Below are 27,986 nucleotides of genomic sequence, written 5' to 3'. Positions count from 1 at the left end.
CACTACGTGTTCTCATTTATAAGAGGGAGCTGAACAATGAGAACGCATGGAACAGGGAGGAGAGCGACACACACTGCAGCCTGTCAGGGGTGGAGGGGGAGGGAGAGCATCAGGATAAATAGCTAATACGTACAGGCCTTAATACCTAGGTGATGAATTGATAGGTGCAGCAAACCACCATGGCACGTGTTTACCTATGTTAACAAACATGCAGGTCCTGCACATGTATCCTGGCATTTAAAATTAAATTAAATTTAAAAATAATAATAAAATAGTTTGCATAAAATTAAAAATAAATAAATAATATTTTCTTTTTTTCTATTTATATACATGTCTTGTTTGTTCTGTTTCTCTGGAGAATCCTAACTAGAATAATACCTGTAGGATTAAACTGAGAATATCAACAGGGCATTCCTCAGTCTCTTTCATCTATGCTTTTGAAATATCATCCATGAGCTGTACACATCTCTTTTTTTCTTTCTTTATGCTTTAGACAAAACCATTAAAACTATTTTGACAAAAGTCACCTCTGAATCACTAGTTACCAAAACCAATGGAACATTTTAAGTCATTACTTAATTTGGCCTGTGGAGTTCAACATTTGTTGTCATTCCTTATTCTTAAAACTTTTTCCTGATTTATCTTCCATGACACTAATGCTTACCTTTTGCCTCTTACTAATTAGATCTATCTAATTTTTTTCATCTGCTTTACAATTAAAAATCAGGGTTCTCTTACCTTAGCTGTAATTCTCCCTAGAGTATATTAACCACTTATGGTTTTAACTACCATCTGTATTCCAATTACTCTCTTCTGAACACTAGATTAATGTATGTGAATATCTATGATATATTTCACCTGTATACTTGTAACTAAGGGCATAGGATGTCCAACACCAATTATTTCATTTCTTACTTGAGTCCCAAATCTACAAGGGATACTAATAAAACAGAAGTCAGAAATCTGTGTCATTTTTAATTCTTCCCTTTCTTTGATTCTCTGTATGCAATTACCCACTAATTTCTGCAGATTTTGCCTTCACAATATTTCTCTAATTTGTCTCATCCTTTACATTGCCATGATCAATGAATCTTGAAATTTTTCATTATCTCTTCACCTTTCAAATATTCTACTCTAATTTCCCATTTCCTTCATTGTACTTCCTACACAAGCCTATTGTAACTTTCTCCTGAAGATGCTCTCCCTATCTCTATACCTTTTTCCCCATCTTCAATGCATCTTTTAATTGGCTGTCTGATCGGTCATTCTAGAATTGCAACTCCATTAATATTAATCCCCAAACGAGGCATCTTATGGGTCTTTATACTTTTAAGAATGAATACTCTCATCTGGGTATGAGAATTGAACCTTTCCATACTTTCTGTATTTATTCACTCTAAGTTGTTGGCTTTAGACTCTATCTGACTTTACTGAAATATGGCTACCTAGGCTCACCTTGAAGTTTCAAGCCTCAGGGCTTACAAAAACTTTTCCCCATACTACCACTTCTAGAAAAATTAAATCATCCTTCAAGACTCATCTCAGTTACCTCCTCATTTGTGATAATTTTCTTGAACTCCTCCATCTTCTGGACAGAGTCATAGACATTTCCTAACAGTGTTTCTATTATAGCACTTTTTAAAAAAGTGTTTAGGCTTTTATTATTATACTTTAAGTTCTAGGGTACATGTGCACAATGTGCAGGTTTGTTATATATGTACACATGCGCCATGTTGGTGTGCTGCACCCATTAACTCGTCATTTACATTAGGTATATCTCCTAATGCTATCCCTTCCCCCTCCCCCTACCCCATGACAGGCCCCAGTGTGTGATGTCCCCCTTCCTTTGTCCAAATGTTCTCATTGTTTAATTCCCACCTATTATTATAGCACTTTTAATAGAGTATTGAAATGATTGTTAGCACTTCAGAGACTGGCAGGGTAATAAACCATGATATTTTCTGGTGCAATGGAGCTGGACTACCTGGTTGACATGTTAGCTTAAGCATCCACTGGGCGTTGAGATATGGGGAAGTCATTTAACTTTTCTGTGCCTCAGTTCTCTGATATGTAAAATAGCACTAATAAGAAGATCAGTCATAGTGCTCTTTTGCAGATATGTAAGTATATGTCTGTAAAGCAATTACAATTGTGCCCAAAGGAAGCACTCAATAAAGTTTAACTTTTATAATTGTAATCTAGAGACCTTCGTAGTTACATTTATTCCTACAGGCTTAATACCGTCTCAGTTGTAATGCATTCTTCATCAAAAATAGGTTAAATAAATGGATGTCTCTGAAACTAGGGTTTATATATGTTTTACTTCTTTATTTTTTGCCCTTTTAAACAGTTTAAGGAATTGTTGCTAACTGGGATTTATCTCAAATGACAACTCAATTTCCTAAATTATTCTTCGGGGATAAAAGAGGCATCATTTCCTGGATACATAACTTGGAGGCTATGAAAAAAGTTAGTACCACACAGATACAGGCTTGCAATTATCCATGTTGGTATAAGCATAAATCATGTTGGTGTGTGTATGCACACTTGTGCACGTGTATATGTATGTCTGTAATAATGCAAGTGCTTTGCTTGTGGTTAGTTTGAACAACTGGTAACATATGAAATACAAATTTTTGCAGATAAAGTTAACTTATTTCTTACTGTACAGTATGAAAACATACTTATCTAGGTAATGTATTAAATTCATAATGTGTATCTAAGGAAAGCTTTACCTCTGTATACCCTTGAGATTTATTTGTATAGAAAGTAAAGTAACATTTGTTACAAGTAATAGCACAGTTTGTGCTTTCTTGCAAGGATATCAACATGAACATCTGATTCTTTAAATACAACGGTGTTGAAGCTAATGTCACCCAAGTCACTCAGTTGCCTCTACAAATTTCTACATGAATACATTCTTTTAGATTTGAATGTAAGAAAACCAATTGGTCCCTAAAAATGTGGAGTTGACAATGGGAACTATACAAATTAATGATTTCCATATATGCCCTTTCTACCAAGAACCAGAAAGTCATATTCGAGGCTAAAGATAGTACAGTTGATCTTAGAACAATGTAAGTTTGAACTGCATAGGTTTACTTTATGTGGATTTTCTTCCATTTTTGTCACCTCTGAGACAGCGAGAACATCCTTCTTCTCTTCTTCCTCCTCCTCAGCCTATGCAATTGAAGATGATGAGGATAAACAGAACAGAGCCCTCAGAAATAATGCTGCATATCTACAACTATCTGATCTTTGACAAACCCCACAAAAACAAGAAATGGGGAAAGGATTCCCTATTTAATAAATGGTGCTGGGAAAACTGGCTAGCCATATGTAGAAAGCTGAAATTGGATCCCTTCCTTACACCTTATACGAAAATTAATTCAAGATGGATTAAAGACTTACATGTTAGACCTAAAACCATAAAAACCCTAGAAGAAAACCTAGGCAATACCATTCAGGACATAGGCATGGGCAAGGACTTCATGTCTAAAACACCAAAATCAATGGCAACAAAATCCAAAATTGACAAATGGGATCTAGTTAAACTAAAGAGCTTCTGCACAGCAAAAGAAACTACCATCAGAGTGAACAGACAACCTACAGAATGGGAGAAAATTTTTGCAATCTACTCATCTGACAAAGGGTTAATATCCAGAATTTATAATGAACTCAAACAAATTTACAAGAAAATAACAAACAACCCCATCAAAAAGTGGGTGAAGGATATGAACAGACACTTCTCAAAAGAAGACATTTATGCAGCCAAAAGACACATGGAAAAATGCTCATCATCACTGGCCATCAGAGAAATGTAAATCAAAACCCCAATGAGATACCATCTCACACCAGTTAGAATGGTGATCATTAAAAAATCAGGAAACAACAGGTGCTAGAGAGGATGTGGAGAAATAGGAACACTTTTATACTGTTGGTGGGACTGTAAACTAGTTCAACCACTGTGGAAGTCAGTGTGGTGATTCCTCAGGGATCTAGAACTAGAAATACCATTTGACCCAGCCATCCCATTACTGGTTATATACCCAAACGATTATAAAACATGGTGCTATAAAGACACATACACATGTATGTTTATTGTGGCACTATTCACAATAGCAAAGACTTGGAACAGACCCAAATGTCCAACAATGATAGACTGGATTAAGAAAATGTGGCACATATATACCATGGAATACTATGCAGCCATAAAAAATGATGAGTTCATGTCCTTTGTAGGGACATGGATGAAGCTGGAAACCATCATTCTCAGCAAACTATCGCAAGGACAAAAAACGAAACACCGCATGTTTTCACTCATAGGTGGGAATTGAACAATGAGAACACATGGACACAGGAAGGGGAACATCACACACCAGGGCCTGTTGTGAGGTGGGGGCGGGGGGAGGGATAGCATTAGGAGATATACCTAATGTTAAATGACGAGTTAATGGGTGCAGCACACCAACATGGCACATGTATACATATGTAACATACCTGCGCGTTGTGCACATGTACCCTAAAACTTAAAGTATAATAAAAAAAAAAACTTTATGATGACCCACTTCCACTTAAGGAATGGTAAATGTATTTGACTTCCTTCTGATTTTCTTTATGACATTTCTTTTCTCTAGATTCCTTTATTGTAAGAATATAGTCTATAATACATATATACATATATAAACATAACATGTTTATGTTATATGTATTCTAACATATAATTATGTTTTAATTGACTAGGCTATCAGTAAAGCCTTGGGTCAACAGCAGGCTATGAGTAGTTAAGTTTTGGGGGAGTCAAAAGTTACACTTGGATTTTCAACTGTGCTGGGGAGAAGTCAGTTCCCCTAACCCCCCAAGTTGTCCAATGGTGAACTGTAGACAACTGACAATTTTCCTAGGCATTTTTGCATTAGCCCTTTTCCTTTGCTCTGAGTTCTATATTATTTATAATACTTTCCTTTTCTATGAGTAATCTCAAAGTCTTTCTGGAATGAGTGGAAATATAAATATATTTATATGTTTATATATACATATATAATGGATTAAATTGGTCCCCATGTTATCATATTTCCATTCTCAAATCTAGAAGCATCAAGACAGAGTTAATTAAAATTTAATTAGTTTCCTGATGGAAAAGAAGTCTTGGCATCCACTCTTTCATCTGCATTAGAAATGTACATTGCTTGAGAACCATGAGTGTTTATTACCCATTATCAGTGTGGAGCCATGTACCAGTGGAAATAATGCTGATTAAATGTAATAATAGGTTAGAGGTTAGACTTACTCCTTTTTAATTATATTTATAAATACTAGTTCTTGTAAATAAACTGTTTGAATTCTACACTGTTACAGCAATTATAAAAGTGGAATTTCAGGGTATCAAGCAAAAACTTGTATATACAATCCCATGGACTATTTGGGGAGATGAAATACTACCACTATCTAGGTTTTAATAAATGTCAGTTTTATTTTTTTTAACCTACTTTCAACTTTATTACCTCCAATTCTGGAAATTGAGGTCTATCGATCTTCTCTAATCAAAAACAGAGAATTTGTCAGGAACCTCAATATGATGTCTAGCTCCTGTCATAAACAGAGTTGAAATAACTGATACCTACGTTGCAGAGTTTTAGACTATGTTAACCTTCCATTTGTCTTGGATTTCAAAATTCCATTCTTAAATTAAATCAAAAGAAACAAGTGTAGGAGAACCACATGAAATTATCTTACCATAGAAATGTTAGTGATTGTTATATTCCATGATCATATATGAGGAATTATACAAGCAGAAGCTTTAGGCAGTAACCTTTGGGGACTTCCATATTTTGGAGTGACTTCCTCAAAATTTTCCAAGACCTTTTATGTGACTAAGGCTATTTGTGGGCAGCAATGTGATCTGAGAAGGGCATTCTGGTCTAGGCTGGAACTGTTTGGGTCTCAGTGTCCATTTATCATTTGGGGCTCACTTTGACCTTCTACTCAACCTACAGGTTCGTAAGTGCCTTGTGGATCTTTAGGGGTTGCACTATGGGGTTGTCCCAGTGCCACTTGAACAGCCCCTGCCTCCTGGTAGGCAGGCTGTAAAGGAGATAGTTCATAGTTTTTGCTTAATGGCAGTGTTTGTGTGTGTGTGTGTGTGTGTGTGTGTGTGTGTGTGTATTTGTAAGATCATTGAGATTGGATGACCAGAATGGTATGTATGGACTGATTTGATTTGGGGTGACTCAATTTTTAAACGTAGATAGGTGCCCTGCAAAAATCACTTGCCTGGGACCACATATGCCTTAGTGGAAACTCTGGTTCTATGTCCCTTTCAACAAAGATTCTATTTAAAGACCTTTTCCACTGTATCATTTAATATCCTTTAAATACATTTCCACAAGGTAATTTATTTTAAATGTGGTAGAAATAATCCAGATCTTAAATGAATATTCTTCCTTTGACCTAATATTGGAATCAAACAACCTATTATATATCTCTTTAGCTTATGTTTTCAGAAAGCTCAAGGGATTTGCTGCTCAAGAGTCATGATCTTCTATATCCATTTCCAAACACTCTTCCTATGATGGTTTTCCATTTATGACTTTGGATTTATTTTAAACTCTCCTCAAGCATCAATTTTTTTTATTAAAACCCATGGCAATATCTTTTACGAAATTTAAAAAGAATTCACAAAATCAAAATAAAATATAATACTTGTTTTTGGGGAAAATATTTTTGGTGTGGTGGACAAGTTATACTGTTCTAGATATGGGTGAAAAAAAATTTTATGAAAAAAAAAAGCAGTAAAACCTAACTGTCCTGAAACAGTTGCTACCAAGTATTTTGTGAAAAAAATTAAATTTCCATAAAGTTGCAATAAGATTTTTAAGTTGTATGCTCTGTTGATGTGTACATATTTGGGTTCCAAAATTTATTACTTCAGCCATAAATACACTTATAAATATCTGCTGAAAATATAGAAATTATTTATAAAGCTTAAGCAAGCCAAATTGAATACTTCAGAACCACAATCCAAACGGCATGTCACATTTTAACGGGAAAGGAGAAGAAATACATCCTTGTCATTAAAGAACACCAAGATCAGTTTAGATTATTTATGCCTGGTGATTCTTCTCTGTGTCTCTTATTGCTAAATATCTCCAATTTGGCTGTGAGCAATAAAAATGATATAACTATACTGATACTATAGTTCTAACTATGGTTATAATTATGCTTAATAACATTTTCATATTTTAACTTCATGTCTTCAGCAAAGAATGTCAAAAATTGAATGAAATATATACTATTTTCATTAAAATAGGAAGAATTAAAGCAAAGAGGGTTTAAATGATATTCTGTAGCTTACCCGGGCCATCCAGTCAGGAAGATAAACCAGGTCTCTTGGATTTCAATTCCAGTGTTCTAGCCACTGGTTTGTTCAACTCCTGTGCAAAACATCCATACAAAATACACAATGCATATTCCCCCTTCCTATTAAGTGGTTGTCAAAAGAAACACGCCATTACCTTTCCCACATACTGAGGCTCGGAGCCCATGTATTCTTCCAGCACAAAAAATTGATTCCATACCCAGCCACGTTTAACACGTTGGAAATGTGACCGTTGTCCTGGCAGATGGATAACATTTTCTCTTGGCTCTGTGGCTAAAGTCTGCTGTGGCTGTGGTTGTAGTGGTGTTAGGAGACCTCCATCAAACAGAACCCAGAGAAGCAGGGATAAACAGTTCCTTGTAAGCATTGGCAAAGGCTTTCCTACAGCAGAGTAATAAAAACTCCAACACTTAACGTAGAATTGTGGAATCCAGGTTTGAGGTGTCTGTGGCCTCCACCACTTAGCTTCTTGTTTTATAGCAGAAATGATGATGAAGGCATTAATCCTTTTGATGAAAAGGCTTCTGCTGTATTATATTCCATCTAAAGGGGCCTATGAAATAGATTAACAAAGATACATTAAATTAATAAGATCGCATGATGATATGCATCACAACTCTCATTATATCTGCCAACATTTAAGGAAACCGAGAAGAAAGTATAAAAGAATTATATTAGTAAATGGTCACCACTATTCAACATTTTAACTTGGATAAATTATCTGAATATTTTACAGACTTGAGAAAATATTAGTTACAATGAAGCAAAAGGTGCATTATAAACAGAAATGATATTTTCAAAAAATTGGCAAATCATTTTAAGGAGAAAAATACAGACGGCTATTTTAAAGTGAGCTATTAAGTTAGAGTAGGATCTTGCAACTTCAGCATTATTGACATCTTAGGGTTGATAATTCATTATTACTGGGGAGCTATTTTGTGCATTTTAAGATTTCTAGTAGTACTTTTTTCTTCTACTTAATAGATGACAGTAGCACCCCTTCCCATATCTGGTTTGTGACAAGAAGAAAGTATCTCCAGACATTGCCACATATCCCCTAGGGGAAAAAAAATGCCAAAATTAAGAACCACAATGTAGAGAATCAAGAAAACACAATCTTTAAAAAGCAAAAAGTTCCTGAAGTTAAATAATCGAAAGATACAGACGATCTAAAGAACAAGATAAATTATCAAATGTAAAAGCGAATGATCTTACTAAAATGTAAATGATGGATACAATGTTATAAGTCTTTATAAATTTAAATTTTCTTTAAAAATGTTTCTCTAGCCTGGATATACCAGAAACCTTGACAATGTGAGTATTACTTTATAGAAGTTGTGTAGCTCAGAGAAAAGCTGGATCCCTACCAGATGCACAGCTTTTACTCTGCATTTAGGTAAAATGACCTTTGAGCTTTTTCTTGTAACAAGTATTTTTAAATTCACTTATCTAATATTCATTGAGTGTCTATAATACACTGTCTTTAATTATGTGGTAGATAAAAAAACAGACACAATCTTTGCCTCCCTAAAATCACAAACAAAAAATAGTCAAATAAATAACTGAGGGCAGATTATGTGAATGGAAAAAAAAAAAAATAAAAAAGCAAACAAGAATATCCTGAGGGTAAAACCCAAGTTAGCAAAAGCCTGTTGTAGGTGATAATTGCACTGAGGTCTAAAGGAATAAAAGCATTCCTATATTTTCTAAGCAGGGATGATGAAATGTGGCTCTAGAACAAGGATGATTTTATGCATTTGGCACTAGGGTCACAGTGCTTCGAGCATATAAGGTTTCCAAGGGCCAAAAATGTTGGAAGCCAGAAAATATACATAATGCTTCCAAAACAAGAGAACTAAAATCAAAATCAATGCATGTTTAATTAAATGTCTATAAAACATCGCATTTTTGTCAATTAGTCAGCTGCAATTCAGAACAATGTGTATTCACTTATGTGTAATGTAATAAAAATGTTTAATGAGTTCTTTATAAATATTGAAATTTAAACATTAAATGTGGAAGTAGTAATTCACCATACTTGAGATAAGATGTGAGCTGGGGAGTATCCAAAAGTTATACTCTGAGAGTATTTTATAGGGCAAACCTAAAAAAAAAAAATAAAAATAAAACCAGATATTTTTTTTCTTCTTTATAAGAGTGTAACTGTAGCTGTTAGACATTGACAAAACCATAAGTTGTCTTTTTTTGCATCTTTTCATTCTGACAAAATAATATTTATAAAAAGTTAAGTTAGATCTGTCTTGTCCAGTATGGAAATCTCTAGTCATATGTGCCTTTTTAGTTAAAAATTGGCAATTTGGGATCATGATGTGCTCTACTTTTAAATTATATGTTGAATTTCAAAGACAGTACAAAAAATAAGAAGATATCACATCTTTTTTTATTACTTGACATGATATTTTGGATATGTTAGGATAAATACACATTATTAAAATTAATTTTGCTTTCTTTTTTTTTGATGGAGTCTTGCTCTGTCTCCCAGGCTAGAGTGCAGTGGCATAACCTCAGCTCATTGCAATCTCCACCTCCTGGGTTCAAGCGATTCTTCTGCCTCAGCCTTCTAGTAGCTGGGACTATAGACGCCTGCCACCACACCTGGCTACTTTTTTCGTATTTTTAGTAGAGACGAGGTTTCACTGTGTTGGCCAGGATGATCTTGATCTCCTGACCTCATGATCCGCTGCCTCCCAAAGTGCTGGGATTACAGGCGTGAGCCACCTCGCTCGGCCTCTTTCCAATTTTTTAATGTGCTTACTAGAAAATTAAAATTTGATATACAACTCACATTTACATTTTGAATTATTTTCAATTGGACAGCACTGATTTAGACAATACAGTTTGAATCACAAACTGTGATTTCTATTTAAGCAATTTATTCTTAACATTTAAAGTAAAATATCTAACATGAACTGCATCATATTTGTGGTAAAAATATGTTAGAAAATCAGAGAACCTTTTGCATCTATTTCCATAACGTGTAAGCATGGTAATGTATCTTTTTCTCATTTATTTTTAAGTTTAAATTGCTAGGGTTAAACTCCAAGGTGTATTAATTTCTTGAATTTTTTGTTTCTTCCATGTTTCATCCCATACTCATACCAATCCTATTCCAAGCATATCAGTTCAGATTGGGAGAGAAATATAAGGAGAAAAGTGGGTGACAGAAACTCTGACTTCCCAAATGTATTCTAGAATATGCCATTAGGTTGCATTTCTGCCTTCCTGTTCTCTTAAACCTTCTCTTTCACTATTCTGGGGATGTGAAGTATCAATACTCAGACCTTAGAGAACACTGACATCTAAGGTCATCTCTCAAGACAAATGTCTTTTTATTGTACATTAGAGATTTTTGAGGTTGGACATATGATGACATTCAGCATCATTGCTGCCAGTCTGGCCCAAATTCTCCTTTTCCCTTAGAAGTCAAAGGTGTCTAAAATCTGAGCTGTGGCTCCCTACCAGAGTAATCTTGTAGAAGTTTTCACCCACTCAACATCACTTTCCATCTGTCGGTTGTGCTAGAATATGTGTCTATAGTGTGGAGAAATTAGTGAATAAGTGATTGGTAATTAGAGAGAAACATAAATTTAACATGCAAAGTGCAGTAGTCCCCATTTATTCGTGAAGAATATGTTCCAAAACCCCCAGGAAATTCCTGAAACCAAGGATAGTACCGAAGCTGTTATCCGTCAATCAGAACACATCTCTGTTTATGTCTTCCCTCCACAAATTTCATACTTTTTCCATCTTAACTAAGCACATATCATGGGACTGTAACTTTTGAAGTTTTGGTAGGTGGGACAGCAAAACTAGAAGGGATTTCTTTTTCGTTCTTCACAATTTCATGGAGACGTTTATCCTTACCATAGCAACCTCAGCATATGATTTATTTTCTTTCCTTATTAAGTAGAAAACTTTCACCTTTTCATATAAAGGGCACACTTTATGGCTTCTCTTTGGCATATCCAAGTTGCCAGCATCACTATTCTTGCACTTTAGGGCCATTATTAAGTAACCTAAGGCTTTCTTGAACATAAGCACTCGATACTGTGACAGTCTGCTAACCAAGAAGGCTAAGTGACTCATGGGTAGGGAGTGTCTACCTCTTGAACCCGCTGCACAAAACACAATACACATTCCAGGTGGGACAGAAGTATATGCTGCGAAGTTTCATCATGCTACTCTAAATGGTGCACAGTTTAAGCCTTATAAATAGTTTATTTCTGTAGGTTTCTATTTAATATTTTTGGACTGCAGTTGATCACTGGTTACTGAAACAATGGAAAATGACGCCGGATAAGGGGTGACTACTGTGTGTTGTTTCATAAGCCAATTCACCAACACAAACAGTTTGCACCAAGAAACAACAGCAGCTAAATGCAAACTATGGTAATAAAGCTAAAGTTAACTGGAGCCACAGAGGAGTGCAATGTAGAACATGATGCCCATTTCCCTCAGGCCCACATTCTGTTCTTACTTTGGCTCTTGTTGGACACAAATTCTATCATACTGTGCTGTGTTTCTTCCAGATTTTTATGCATTTCTGTCTCAAAGTAGGCTGAACTTTACTTGTATCCATGTTATCAAATTACCTTCTTTTTTAAGAGTAGAATTTTATGTTTACTAGATATTTATTTAGCAATAGTTTATTTTTGCTGATATTTTCATTGGGATGGTGATTGCTAGTGGCGATTGCATAAGTTTTGGGGATCTGCACATATCTTTCTTTTTCTATGAGCCCTGTTATTTTAATATGAATTTTGCAGAATGCAAAGCTTTTAAAAAACTTGCATATCACACTTAGCAGATGCACCTGTAATTAAAAACATACAACTTTCTCCTTGCACATATTAAAATCCAGAACTTTAATATGACATGTATGAATTTAACAAGGCCTGCATAATCAACCTCTGCATGCTCAACCCTTGCCATTCTCTTCCTTTCCTGAGTCCAAACTCCTTAGTTTTAATTCATATTAATAACAGTAATTTATATTAGAAGTTTACTCATGTGATTATTTGTTTACTCTTTTCTGAGTGGAGTGGTGGAGTAAAGAGAAGCTAGAGAGGAGTAATGATGCCTATTTTATCAGCCATTCTGTTTCTGGGGTCTACATTATTACCTGGCAAATGGTAGGCACCAAGTACAACTTTGTTAAGTTCGAATGAATTGAGTTTGAATTCATTGAATGGTAATAGCTAACCTTTATTGAAAACTTACAACATTCTACATAGTGTTGTATGTTCTATGCCTATATAACAGCCCTGTAAAGGAGGTGGTATTATTACACCCATTTGACAGAAGAAATGGAGGAACAGAGATGTTAAATAACTTGACCATGATCTATATATTAGTACATAGCAGGTAGGCTTGAATCTGGGCAGTCTGACTACAGAGCTCATACTCTTGGATCCTCTACTGTGTTGCCCCTCTGTTAATAGATGTAAAAATACACAAAACCTCAGGGGTTTCCAATCCTAGTAAAAGAAGGAATATGTGCCCGCAAACTTGAGTTTCAAGTTATTTTTCGAAACCTAAGCAGGTGTTTCAATACTGGGCAGCTTAAGCTTTCAGACTCATTTAGCTCTTTTGTAAAATTAGGAGATTTAAGCTATCAGGTCAATATAGTTCCTCTGAAGTCCAGAGATCCAAGACTCCCAGCTTTCCACCCACAAAGATCTGTGAAGGACATAATTTTAGGCAGAGGAAGGAAATAATAGACACGGTCAGTGTTCTCACACGATTGCATAGTGACTGAAAATTCAGAAAGTGCTCCAACAGCCCATCAGGTCGCCAGGTTGAGTGATAAGAAGTAGCTGTTGTACAGAAAAGAGGATATGAGAGTTTCCAACTGTTCCAGGGAGCTCTTCCTAGTGAGCTTTAACTGTACATGTAGGTCTGGGGTCCGATAGATGAGATGGCAGCCTGTCTGACCTACTTGAAAATTCTACAATTGAGGATTGCTTCTGGCATTGATATTATTAAAAATAAATATTTAATGGATTAATAAACATATTGGCTTTGGAACAAGATATATCTGAAGTATCATTTTAAATGAACTCACAGCATAGTTTTATGCTAAGTAACTATCAAGTAGCGTTTGAACTGTGGGGACACAATCAACAATGGTCTTTTATTTGTGGAGCTATCTAATAAATATGACTAAGTAAATATTTTTTAATCTCATCCCTCAATGAGAACATGTGTGAGAGTGCATTTCCTAACTCCTGTCATTGTTTTATAATCCTAAAATCTATTTCAAGTCTCTATAACACTACAGTCCTTCAGTGAACAGATGAACCAATGTTATTTTCAGTACAGGATGCTGCTCCCAGCAGATCCCATACTCTGGCCATGGTTGTCAGCCAGGGAGCTTTTAAAGTGCTATATCACAACAATAATAATGCAAGGAGATTGAAGGACTCCAGTTCTTAAGTGAGAGGGAAACAACTCCCCCAGGCATGAAACACAGGCTAAATTACAAGGAAAAACTATATCAAGCCATCAACCTGGGTATACTTGCCCCAGCACCAATGGTGTTGTTATAAAAGCAAGAATAGAAAGCTTATTCTGTGAGGTCAGCACCCTATGGAAACATGCGAACCTTAAGGAAAACAGATTTGCTACAAAGGACATCATCAGAAGTATGTTTTATTCCATATACCTGTTCAGGTACAGTGATAAAATATTTATATTTTTCTATGCTTCCTCATCTTTTGTAGAGGCAGAGTGACTTTTCAAAGACTTCTTAACCCTGATGATGACTCTCTGGAGCCCAACATCCCTTTTAGCAGGAGGGATTTTTTTTTTTTTTTAAATGGTCATACAGCAAAGCAGCAGATATTTAGTTGTGAAATACTCACTGACAGTAACACTTCCTTGAAGTGTGCCTCCAAAGCTGAAAGATATACAAAGGCTGTGGTTTCCCTAGTTATTTATTTAAATTGAGTGTGTTTGCTTTTAAGAATAACTCCTGAAAAAGGGCAAATATTTTCAATATAAATTACATTGAAAGGGTTCTCTTTGTCAGGGACAACTTATTAAGCTGAAAGATTTGTTAATTATTAAAAGGGGTTCTCTATTATGGGTAGCATTCTAATACTAACTGCATATTGGAGAACTCTTTAATGGTGACTATGCTTGTGGTCTATTTTAAATTAATATTCTATGGAGTAATTTTTCAAGGGCACTTCTTAAAATTTAAAAGGAAAATAATACAACCTCCCCCACCTCCTCTTGTGAATAAGTGGCCTTTTAATTTGAAATAGTAATCAAAAGTGATCCCCATTGAACAATATAAGGGAAGGCTTTATTTTCTGTATTATTAAAAAAAATCAATGGCAGCATAACTTACATAATCCAAAAAATATTAAAATGTCAACTATATGCTTTATATTTTTTAATGTTATTCTTCACCTTGAAAACATTATTTTATTTGACTTAACTTCATAAATTAAGCTTTCTGCTTCCTATTGTATGAAATGCATTATAATCAGTAAATATTTAAAGACTTCAAGCAAATCTGATAGTTTAAGAATATGACTCCCAGGAAAATTATTTGAAGGTTTCAACAGGCATTGTTATGCAAATTTTAAGCTTTGTTCAGGAAAACATGGTACTTTTTGAAAAGCCTTGGGAATGAACATACATCCCTAATGCAGCTCTTTTGGTTCCAGTTAAACCTATCCCAAAAGAAAGTATGACTCTGTCTCTGGTATAGCAAACCCTTAACACTTACTCTTTTGTTTTATAGACTGCCTGCTGAGAAGCAGACATACTAAACCAATCTCTGCTAATTCTTATCAGTAAAACAGAGGTGCCTGTAGGTGATTATTACTCAATGATCTTAATTTATGGGGTTCATTAATCCTGCCTCTCTGGCTTGTCCAGATTATACTCTCTACATCACAAGTATGTTAGGAAGCCAAAATACGCTATTTGAATTTTATTTATATATTTATTTATTATTATTATTATTATTTTTTGAGACGGAGTCTCACTCTGTCACCCGGGCTGGAGTGCAGCGGCGCGATCTCGTTTCATTGCAACCTCTGCCTCCCGGATTTAAGCAATTCTCTGCCTCAGCCTCCTGAGTAGCTGGGATTACAGGCGCACGCCAACAAGCCCCACTAATTTATTTATTTATTTATTTTGCATTTTTAGTATCTTGGCCAGGCTGGCATTGAACTCCTGACCTTGTGATCCACCCTCCTTGGCCCCCCAAAGTGCTGGGATTACAGGCGTGAGCCACCACGCCTGGCCCTAATTTTAACTGAAATGAAAGTGGCTGTTACTGGTTTAACTGAAATGAAAATGGCTGCTACTGGTATCTCCTACAAGCCAAGAAAAAAAAAAAAATGTAAAAAAAAAAAAGAAACTCAACATGGGACATCTTTCCAGTACTTTATGGCAAGAGACAGAATCTCTCTATTTAAGGAGAAAAGAAATTCGATCACATCTTTATTTTTGTGGTGTGATTTTAACTGCATTGTTTGAAAACCCTTGACAGTGTATTCTGAAATTGATAATTTACATCTGTGGTCTTTCACCCAAAAATCCATAACCCCATTCTAATCATAAGACAAGTCTCAGTTGAGAGATGTCTTATAAAATGCCTCACCAGTACTTCTCAAATGGTGAAAGTCGCTGAAAATAAGAAAAATCTGAAAAACTGTCAAAGCCAAGAGGAGCCTAAGCAGAGAGGACAACTAAATGCAATGGAGGGGATCCTGGAATATTAAAATAATCATAGGTAATAATTAAGGAAACCTGAAGAAAACAGGGACTTTAGATAATAATGTATCAATATTCGCTATTCACCTGTAAGGCGTATACTATCCTAATATAAGATGTATAGAAGAGGGGAAACTGGGACTCAGTTATGGCTAAAATAAGGTACAATCTACTTTGTGTCAGACACTGAACAAATTTACAAGAAGTAATGTGACAAGATTGGGGAAAAAAGGCTGGGCATGGTGGCTCGTGCCTGTAATCCCAATACTTTGGGCAGCCGAGGCAAGCAGATCTGAGACCAGCCTGGCCAACATGGTGAAAACCCTGTCTCTACTAAAAAATACAAAAAAATGTGCTGGGTGTGGTGGCACACGCCTGTAGTCCCAGCTGCTTGGGAGGCTGAGGCAGGAGAATTGCCTGAACCCAGAAAGCAAAGGTTGCAGTGCACCGAGATCATGCCACTGCACTGCAGCCTGGGTGACACAGTGAGACTTTGTCTCAAAAAAAAAAAAAAAGAAAAAACAAATGGGAAAAAAAGAATTTGAGTCCTATTTAGACATTGCTTTGTAATGTGTAGAAATCTGCATAAAAATTCAAGGAGATCTCCATTTTGATTATTTAACAATGTGTTGAAGAAGGATAACTATGATGGAAAATACTTTGAATTTTCAAATTGCATTCAAATTCTGTATCAACAAAATAATGGAAAATGCTCCCGCAGGGATAGATTTAAGAAAATTTCCAGGAAGCTACCCACTGGGGATTGATGGCGAGCTGCTCAGAAAATCAGCTCAGAGTAAGTTTGGAGAAAATTCCAGTTGTAGTAATACCATCAGAATTGTCTGAAGGCACTTAAACTCTATCATACTCCTGTGTGGTCTTCCTGAATTCCCAATTTTATGTAGTTAATTGGGACTGAATTTAAAAAATGATGATAGGTGCATTCTGAGAGTGAAATTTAAAAGTAGGATGCAGTGCTTCTGGAATAGCAGAGCAAAGAGTTATGCTGAAATTCTACATAGCAAAGCAGCAAGTTCACTGAGAAAATTATTTAATAATTATCATTTAAAGTCCCTAGAAATGGTCTTAAGTGTATTCAGCAAACAAAATAACACTCATTGCCAGCTGTGTTTCTCATCCTCTTGCCAGTCCTGAGTTGCAGAAACACTATTTCTAGTAGGTATGGAAGAGAGAACTAGACATCCTTTTCCCCAGCCCCTCTCAGAGGATAAAAGCCCTATTTCAGACCCACCAAGTCAAGCATACTGGCACCTCCTCTCTTTTCCTTAGGTCTCTTGTAGAGCAGAAGTTCCACATTAGTAGGGGTAAATGAGAAGACCAAGGGCTGCAATCCCCCCCCACCCGCCGCCACCACCACCACCAATGCCCCCTTAAAGAGGGAAGGTATCACTAGAGGGTATGAGGGTCCCAACTGCCCGTTTTGTTGCATTGGTATAGGCATACCTCTCAGGGGTGACAGAGGCCAAAAGGACAAAGGGCTCTACAGCTTTGTCTCAGGGGACATACTTTATTTGGACAGAGAGTAAACTCCTTGTCTGATGTTGAAAGTAGTAAAAATCCGGCAGGTAGCAATTATGAGGAAGTTGGTGGCTCTGTGATACACACAAAGGGACAATCAAGAAGAGCTCTCATGGGACCACGATCAACTCTCTGGGGATTGGTAAAGTAATTCATACACACTAAGCTTTACTTTCTTACTACCAATCACTGCATGGCAAGGGGCAGATGTGAAAGTATACCCCAAGGTAAACATAAAACTTTTGATGTGGCAGGAGCCCCACCTGCACAAAGGGCTTAAATGCAACTTCATACCAAATACCAACTGAACAACATGCTACTCTGACTCAGATGCAGCAGTACAATGGTAAAAAGTAAAAATCTAACTGGCTAAGGGGGCTTAAAAACAGCCATTGACCAGCAGGTTGTTTACACTGACATTAGACAATGTCATATGTGGCCATGATTAAAGATAGAAAACAGAAAAATTCTGAGCAGGCAGAGGCTGAAAACTGTGGGGGTAAAAGATTTCACGAAATGAGTTCTCCAATTAACTAAAAAGAAAAATGACCAAGCAAACAACAACAACCCCCAGGAAGGGGAATGGTGGTTCAATAACTAGAACTGGTAGAATATATTATTTATAAAGTCAATTTTCCACAATTTTAAAACATGCAAAGAAATAGAAAAATGGGATCCACACACCGGGGGGGAAATCAGAGAAACTAGTCATTGAAGAAGCCCAGACACCGGACTTGGCAAGCAAAGATGTCAAAGTAACATTATAAACATCTCGAAAGAACCAAATACAACCATGCATAAAGAATTAAAGGAAGGAAGATAGTTGATAATATCTCATCAAATAGAAAATGTTATTAAAAAGAGAATTTACTTTTGAAAAGCCACATGGCAATTATGGAGATGAAAAATACGATAACAGAAATGAAAACATTTACTAGAGGAGCTCAACACTAGATTTGATCTGGAAGAAGAAATAACCAAGATTAAAATTTTACAACATACCTTCTTCAACTATGATATAATTACAGTAAAAATCAACTGCAGAAAAAAAAATTTCGGTACATAATCCTTTTATCACCTTCCCTTCTCACACCCAGTCTGGCTTACAGTTTCTTTCCACGACTAGCCCTCCCCCACCTGCCCAGCAATTTCCTCTTAAAAAGGTGGCTGGAGCTTAAGGCATAGTCAAGGTTAATGCTCCTTTTTCTTTATCCGACCTCTCCCAAATCAGTCAGTGTTTAGGCTCTTTTTCATCAAATATAAAAAACCCAGCCCAGTTCATGGCCCCTTTAGCAGCAACCCTGAGACGCTTTACAGCCCTAGACCCTAAAAGCTCAAAAAGCTGTCTTATTCTCAATATACATTTTATTTTATTACCCAATCTACTCCCAACATTAAATAAAGCTCCAAAAACTAAATTGCGGCCCTCAAACCCCACAACAGGACTTAATTAACCTCACCTTCAAGGTGTACAATAATAGAGTAGAGGCAGCCAAGTAGCAACGTATTTCGGAGTTGCAATTCCTTGCCTCCACTGTGAGACAAACCCCAGCCACATCTCCAGCACACAAGAACTCCAAATGCCTGAACTGCAACTGCCAGAGATTCCTCCAGAACCTCCTCCCCCAGGAGCTTGCTACAAGTGCCAGAAATCTGGCCACCAGGCCAAAGAATGCCCGCAGCCCAGGAGTCCTCCTAAGCCGTGTCTCATCTGTGCAGGACTCCACTGAAAATCAGACTGTTCAACTCACCTGGCAGCCACTCCCAGAGCCTCTGGAACTCTGGCCCAAGGCTCTCTGACTGACTCCTTCCTAGATCTTCTCAGCTTAGTGGCTGAAGACTGACATTGCCTGATCACCTCAGAAGCCCCCTAGACCATCACAGACGCTGAGCTTTGGGTAACTCTCACAGTAGAAAGTCCGTCCCCTTCTTAATCAATACGGAGGCTACCCACTCCACTTTACCTTCTTTTCAAGGGCCTGTTTCCCTTGCCTCCATAACTGTTGTAGGTATTGACGGCCAGGCTTCTAAACCGCTTAAAACTCCCCAACTCTAGTGCCAACTTAGACAATACTCTTTTAAGCACTCCTTTTTAGTTATCCCTACCTGCCCAGTTCCCCTATTAGGCCAAGACACTTTAACTAAATTATCTGCTTCCCTAACTATTCTTGGGCTATAGCCACACCTCATTGCTGCCTTTTCCCCCAGTTCAAAGCCTCCTTCACATCCTCCCCTTGTATCTCCCCACCTTAACCCACAAGTATACGACACCTCTACTCCCCCCTTAGCGACGGATCATGCACCCCTTACCATCCCATTACAACCTAATCACACTTACCCTGCTCAATGCCGATATCCCATCCCACAGCACGCTTTAAAAAGATTAAAGCCTGTTATCACTCACCTGCTACAGCATGGGCTTTTAAAGCCTATAAACTCCCCTTAAAATTCCCCCATTTCACCTGTCCTAAAACCAGACAAGGCTTACAGGTTAGTTCAACATCTGCGCCTTATCAACCAAATTATTTTGCCTATCCACCCCGTGGTGCCAAACCCATATACTCTCCAATCCCCAATACCTCCCTCCACAATCCATTATTCTGTTCTAGATCTCAAACATGCTTTCTTTACTATTCCTTTGCACCCTTCATCCCAGCCTCTCTTCGCTTTCACTTGGACTGACCCTGACACCCATCAGGCTCAGCAAATTACCTGGGTTGTACTGCTGCAAGTCTTCACAGACAGCCCCCATTACTTCAGTCAAGCCCAAATTTCTTCCTCATCTGTTACCTATCTCAGCATAATTCTCATAAAAAACACATGTGCTCTCCCTGCTGCTCGTGTCCGACTAATCTCCCAAAACTCAATCCCTTCTACAAAACAACTCCTTTCCTTCCTAGGCATGGTTAGTGCAGTCAGAATTCTTATACAAGAGCCAGGGCCACACCCTGTAGCCTTTCTGTCCAAACAACTTGACCTTACTGTTTTAGCCTAGCCCTCATGTCTGCATGCAGCGGCTGCCACTGCTTTAATACTTTTAGAGGCCCTAAAAATCACAAACTATGCTCAACTCACTATAGTTCTCATAACTTTCAAAATCTATTTTCTTCCTCCCACCTGACGCATATACTTTCTGCTCCCCAGCTCCTTCAGCTGTACTCACTCTTTGTTGAGTCTCCCACAATTACAATTGTTCGTGGCCCGGACTTCAGTCTGGTCTCCCACATTATTCCTGATAGAACACCTGACCCCCATGACTGTATCTCTCTGATCCACCTGACATTCACCCCATTTCCCCATATTTCCTTCTTTCCTGTTCCTCACCCTGATCACGCTTGATTTATTGATGGCAGTTCCACCAGGCCTAATTGTCACACACCAGCAAAGGCAGGCTATGCTATAGTACAAGCCACTAGCCCGCCTCTTAGAACCTCATTTACTTTCCATTGTAGAAATCTATCCTCAAAGAAATAACTTCTCAGTGTTCCATCTGCTATTCTACTACTCCTCAAGGATTATTCAGGCCCCCTCCCTTCCCTACACATCAAGCTCAGGGATTTGCCCCTGCCCAGGACTGGCAAATTAGCTTTACTCAACATGACCCAAGTCAGAAAACTAAAATATCTCTTAGTCTAGGTAGACACTTTTACTGGATAAGTAGAGGCCTTTCCTACAGGGTCTGAGAAGGCCACCACTGTCATTTCTTCCCTTCTGTCAGATATAATTCCTTGGTTTGGCCTTCCCACCTCTATACGGTCTGAAAACAGACCAGCCTTTACTAGTCAAATCAACCAAGCGTTTCTCAGGCTCTTAGTATTCAGTGGAACCTTCATATCACTTACCATACTCAATCTTCAGGAAAGGTAGAACAGACTAATGGTCTTTTAAAAGCACACCTCACCAAGCTCAGCCACCAACTTAAAAAGGACTAGACAATACTTTTACCACTTTCCCTGTTCAGAATTCAAGCCTGTCCTTGGAATGCTACAAGGTACAGCCCATTTAAGCTCCTGTATGGACACTCCTTTTTTTTAGGCCCCAGTCTCATTCCAGACACCAGACCAACTTAGACTGTGCCCCAAAAAGCTTGTCATCCCTACTATCTTCTGTATAGTCATACTCCTATTCACCGTTTTCAACTACTCATACATGCCCTGCTCTTGTTTACACTGCTGGTTTACACTGTTTCTCCAAGCCATCACAGCTGATATCTCCTGGTGCTATCCCCAAACTGCCATTCTTAACTTTTGAAGTAAGTAAATAATCTTTGCTGGCAGGACTATGCTGAATCTCCTTAGGCACTCTCTAATAAGATGTCCTAGGTCCTCCCAATTCTTAGTCCTTTAATACCTGTTTTTCTCCTCTTATTCCGTTTAGTTTTTCAATTCATACAAAATTGTATCCAGGCCATCACCAATAATTCTAAATGACAAATCTTTCTTCTAACAACCCCACAATATCACCCCTTACCACAAAATCTTCCTTCAGTTTAATCTCTCCCACTCTAGGTTCCCACACCACCCCTAATCCCGCTCGAAGCAGCCCTGAGAAAGATCGCCCATTATCTCTCCATACCATCCTCCAAACTTTTCGCCGTCCCAACACTTTACTACTATTTTGTTTTATTTTTCTTATTCATATAAGAAGACAGGAACTACAAAGCTATCAACTGAATTTCTAAAAACCAAGAAAATATTGTCTCTGTTTCAGATAAAAAAAAAATACTGTATTTATTAACCAGTCTTTAAAAATATATGCATCCCTGATTCCAAACCTTAAACACTAGAGAAGTTTTCCTTATAATTTATTGGAGGGATAGTGAGAGATATATTGAGGACTGTGTGTAGAGACTGAATTTTAATTTTTCAAATAGAAAAATAGTAGGAGGTGACAAAAAGGAAGGAAATACAATTAAGCAAAAGAGAAACATTTAGTAAGCAGCAAATATGCTCTAATTCCATAATTCCAGGCAATAACAAGATCACACAAGACTCACAAGACACTTTTGTCCTTAGAATTTACCTCACATTTTGATATTAAGTTTAACTCTTGATGTGTCTAATTATGAAGCTTCAAATGTGAATCTGAAAAACAATCCTATTACTCTCCATAAAATCTTACCGGTGTCACTATGGCTCCTTTATCTACTATATGCCATACATTAGACACACACACGCACACACTTTTATTTAGATAACCCATTCTACTTTAAATAATATATTTAGTTAAATTATAAATTACTGCATTACACTATTGATTTGTTAAAATCACCCTGCATATTGTGGTCCTCCTGAATTTCATATACCACTGGGGATATAAATGGGTTTTCTTATTTTGGGAACTACTCAATAATTTCACTTATTAAAATATGTTTTATTTAGAACTCATTCAACCAGATGAGTTATGTCCATTATTTACCAAGGTATCAGCTGCCTTATATGAAATTTGTTCTTGGTTTCTTTTGCTGTATTATTTTACAATAGAGTATTATTTCTAAATTATAAAATCACACGTGTTATGCATTGAAATCACTATTTTTATTACAAAAACCAAATATTACCTCTATGTAAAAATTTGCAAATGTGATGCACAAAGAAAATAAAATTACTTATATTAATGCCCAGAACTTTGCTCACTTCTTCAGCATGCAAATATTGGGCACCTCATATTATCTAGGAACAATTTTAGACTCTGAGACTCTTACTGAACAAAATTCACACAATTTTATATCCATACAGATATTAAAAATGAGGTGGAAGTAATTATTTGAACATTTTATTCCCATATTTAAAAGACTGATCATGTACTCCCGGTATGTATGTATTGTATGTTTATATGTATTGTTATGGGAAATTTATAATATATTTGCAATATTATAGAACACAACTGTTTTTCTTCTTCTCTTTCTTTTACATATTTCCAAAACTTTCTTAAGATCTGGGTCTCAGCAGACAACTTAGAATGCAACAATGACTATTTCATTTTCTTTTCTTTTTTTTTTTCTTGGTTCTTGATTTTTCATTTTTTTTTTCATTTTTTTTTTATTATACTTTAGGTTTTAGGGTACATGTGCACAATGTGCAGGTTTGTTACATATGTATCCATGTGCCATGTTGATTTCCTGCACCCATTAACTCGTCATTTAGCATTAGGTATATCTCCTAATGCTGTCCCTCCCCCCTCCCCCCACCCCACAACAGTCCCCGGAGTGTGATGTTCTCCTTCCTGTGTCCATGAGTTCTCATTGTTCAATTCCCACCTATGAGTGAGAACATGCTGTGTTTGGTTTTTTGTCCTTGCGATAGTTTACTGAGAATGATGACTATTTCATTTTCCCAGAAAATGGGAAGTGTATTGCTTCCAGAATTCTTGTGGACCATAGCCAGTTTTATCTTAGGCTTCAAGTCTGCATAGAAGTATTTTCCATCTTAATAAGGAACACTAAAGACAAATGAAGAAAATTAAAAGAAAACTCAAAAATTAAGATCTATGAGAAAACACATAGCATAAGAAAACCACTTGCTCCATTGTTTTTAATTTTATAAATTAAAAGAAGTAGAAAATATTATTTCCAAGAAAATGTGATACAAGTGAGGAAATTTATAAACTGCAGATGAGAAAACTGGGATACAGATTTCTACTAATGTTATAATTCAGGTATTGGCAAACTTCTGAGAAAGACCAAATTGTATACATTTTAGGCTTTGTGGAGCTTAAGGTCTCTGTTGCAACTATTCAACTCTGCCATTGTAGCTCACAAGAAGTCATAACCAATATGTAACCAAATGGGTATAACTATGTTCCAATAGTGCCATATTTACAAAATCAGGCAATGACCTGGATTTGACTAGGGGCCATAGATTGCTGACCCCTAAAATCTGAAGATTCTTTTAACAGTATCTTTAGAGAGGTGATGTGAAAATATATATTTACAAAGTCACTGATAATTGGACATCAGCGTCAGACTTTCCTCATTTTTAAAACTGTTATGTTTGTTTAATTTTTTTCCCTAATATATGAAGTGTTTAAAAATCAACTTTGGAATCCACTGAGGTAATAAGACGTTATGACGTCCAGAAAGCTTTCTCCATCCTTTACCAGCATTTATTTTTTGTAACCGAGATACAGGTTCTCAAATAATGGTTCCTGGGTGCTTTGAAAAAGTAGTGTGATGGTTTGAATGTGTCCTGCAAAAAGCATTTGTTGAAAATGTAATCCCCTGGCAGGGCGTGGTGGCTCACACCTGTTATCCCAGCACTTTGGGAGGCCGAGGCGAGGGATCATCTGAGGTCAGGAGTTCAAGACCAGCCTGACCAACACGGTGAAACCCTGTCTCTACTAAAAATACAAAAAATAGCTAGGCGTGGTGGTGGTCACCTGTAGTCCCAGCTACCTGGGAGGCTGAGGCAGGAGAATCGCTTGAACCCGGGAGGTGTAGGTTGCAGTGAGCCGACATCACATTACTGCATTCCAGCCTGGGCAACAGAGCGAGACTCCGTCTCCAATAAATGAATGAATAAATAAATAAATAATAAGAAAACGTAGTCCCCAATGTAACAGTGTTGGGGGGAAGGGCCTAACAAAAAATGATTAGGCCATGAGAACTCCATGGATTAATGCCGCTATCTCCAGAGTAGATTCATTATAAAAGGTAGGACAAGTTCAGCTCTCTCTCTCTCTCCCTACCCACTTCAGCCTTCTGTTCAGCCATGGAATGATGCAGCAAGAAGATCCTCATCAGATGCCACGAAATGAGCTAAGACAGATCAGCTCCACTTTAACATACTGTAGGAAACACTACATCCCAGAGTGAGGAATAGGCACGCATCTACACTGACCTATATCATTAGGGGCTCTGCAGTAATATCCCCAGTGTGGCTCGTGTACGTTTCCCACTCTGCTGATTAATGAACACAGCATTTCAGCAGATGCCTGCTCTGACTTTCAGCACTTAGAGACAGGCAGATAAGTGACAGAGAAACAAAAACAAAAGCCATACTACAATGACAGCTTCTAATCTCGGATCTTGATGTATCTGGTCTCATGGAAGCAAATCTAACAACCTTTCTATTTTTAAAATTTATGATGATGATGATGATAATTTTTCTTCTTTCACCCTGGCTCTGTCTCTCTTAGGAGTTGTGATGCTCTTATGATAGGTGAAAAATAGGTTAACATTGAACTGTAAGACCTGATGCCGTTAGCTTTCATTCTTACAACCAGCCATCCAAATGATAGAGGAAAAGATCTTAGCACATGTGCAGCTGCTCATCAACACTGATTTTCTCAGATGATAAATAAACTGCCCTCTATTTGCTGGTGTGAACACGTAGATGAATATTGACTTAGACAGATGCTGAGCTTCTTTAATTTCATAAATTGCATTGTGTTCTTTCTCCACTGCAAGCAGAATCCTTATCGCTTCTTATGCAGCTAATAGTTTATTGCTTATTAAACAGCTAATAAAATCCAGAAACTATATTGCTTTACTGATTAATACAACTCATCAAGAAATGTGTGTAATTCTAGGCTTTCAAAGTCACTCATTCTGAATTGAAGGTTATATATCAAAGACAGTGAAAATAACATAGTACTTTCATTTCTCATTTAATCTCAGAAAGTTATGTTTTCCATTTATTTCATTTAACATGATTTTGTAGTGAATATTTATCCAAATGCAACATCAGTGACAGAGAAGCATATGAAATAATGACACTATGTAAGTAAAGGAAGTCACATCTGCTTGTCAAGTTAGGTTTTTGGCAATAAACATAAATTTGTCAAGGTACTCTATTGCACTTTGCATCATTATGGTTTGGAAGAAAAATCAATAATGCATTTGTAAGGGTTGTATTCACTGAAATTAAACAAAGCAACAGTCTCTGGTGAGGTCGCACTTCAGGTGAACTCCCAATGGAAAGTTATGGGAAAATTTAATGGCAAAACCTATAGCTTTATAGATTGAGAAGCTAATCAAATAGTAACAGAAACCTTGAACGTAAATAGATATCATACCTACATTATATTGAGTGTACCATACAAAATAAATATTTATCTGTTATAGCCATAATGTATTAGAAAATATTAAAAAATAATTAGCTCTCAAGTAGCTATTGCAAATTTCCTTGTAGACATTTGAATTAGATTGTATAAAAATTAGTATCATCTGAAATGTTTTTGTTTCAAAGTTCCACAAATGTCCATTTTTGTGTGTTAAACAATCTTTGTGAAGTATGTATTTGGAAAGAGATATTGCTTTATTTTAAGTCAAATTAAATGAGAAAAAAGAAAAGAAAAGAATAAAAAAAGAGACCTCAGTGTGAAAGGAAAAAAAAAAAAAACTTTGTTTTTAAAATTGTTTGTTTTATTATTAGCAGGGATATCCCTGAAGGAAAGTGTATCTTTTGTAATAATTTACAATAGGACATCTACCCCAGTCTGTTCAGGAACGTGTGCATTAGAAACACTGGCTGATATTGCCATATTGTTCTTCGAGTGGAACGCAGTGATTTACAACCTTACCAAAAGTCTCGGAGAGCCCATAGTCCTTTATCCTCCAGAATCCTCTTTACTTCAGACTTTTTGATCCTTACCAGCCTGATAATATTTGGTATTTGATTTTAATTTTTAATTGTCTGCTATTATTTTATCTGTTTTTCAGTGAGAGATGTATACATTTGCTAGGGCTGCTGTAAAAATTTTAAAAAGCCACCCATAAACTGGGTGGCTTCAACAGCAGAAATTTATTGTCTCACATTCTGGTGAAATTAAGGTGTTGCTAGGGCTGATTTCTTCTGAAGGCTGTGAGAAAGAATCAGGTGCATGACTCTCCTAGCTTTTAGTGGCTTCATGCTTTCCTTGGCTGGTACACAATATGCTCCCTGTGGCTTCACATCATTGTTCCCTGTGCATATGTCTGTCTCTGTTTCCAAATTTCTGCTTTTCTTTTCTTTTTTTTTGAGATGGAGTCTCACTCTGTTACCAGGCTGGAATGCAGTGGTACGATCTCAGCTCACTACAACCTCTGATTCCCTGGTTCAAGTGATTCTCCTGCCTCAGCCTCCCGAGTAGCTGGGATTACAGGCACGTACCACACACCCGGCTAATTTTTTTGTCCTTTCAGTAGAGACGGGGTTTCACCATGTTGGCCAGGATGGTCTTGATCTCCTGACCTTATGATCCACCCACCTCGGCCCCCCAAAGTGCTGGGATTATAGGCATAAGCCACTAAGCCCAGCCTCATTTTTCAAATAAGAATGCCAGGCTGGGCCTGGTGGCTCATGCCTGTAATCCCAGCACTTTGGGAGGCCAAGGA

At 37.0% G+C, this 27,986-nt stretch overlaps 1 protein-coding gene across 5 annotated transcripts in view; it reads right to left on the bottom strand.

The window, feature by feature from the left end:
* CDH12 (cadherin 12) overlaps positions 1 to 27,986 on the bottom strand; it is a 1,055,333-nt gene that overhangs the window by 297,916 nt on the left and 729,431 nt on the right. For all 5 annotated transcript variants that reach the window (XM_055246743.2, XM_063619573.1, XM_055246745.2 and 2 more), the window contains one exon: positions 7,515 to 7,931. In XM_055246743.2, the coding sequence (XP_055102718.1) occupies positions 7,515 to 7,745 (231 nt within the window). In that variant the 5' untranslated portion in view covers positions 7,746 to 7,931. The remainder of the gene's footprint in view (positions 1 to 7,514; positions 7,932 to 27,986) is intronic.

The sequence above is a fragment of the Symphalangus syndactylus genome, chromosome 16, assembly GCF_028878055.3.
Source record: "Symphalangus syndactylus isolate Jambi chromosome 16, NHGRI_mSymSyn1-v2.1_pri, whole genome shotgun sequence".
In the NCBI taxonomy this organism is placed as follows: Eukaryota; Metazoa; Chordata; class Mammalia; order Primates; family Hylobatidae; genus Symphalangus; species Symphalangus syndactylus.
Note: the sequence above shows the minus strand (reverse complement) of the source record. Positions and strands in the feature narration are given on the sequence as shown.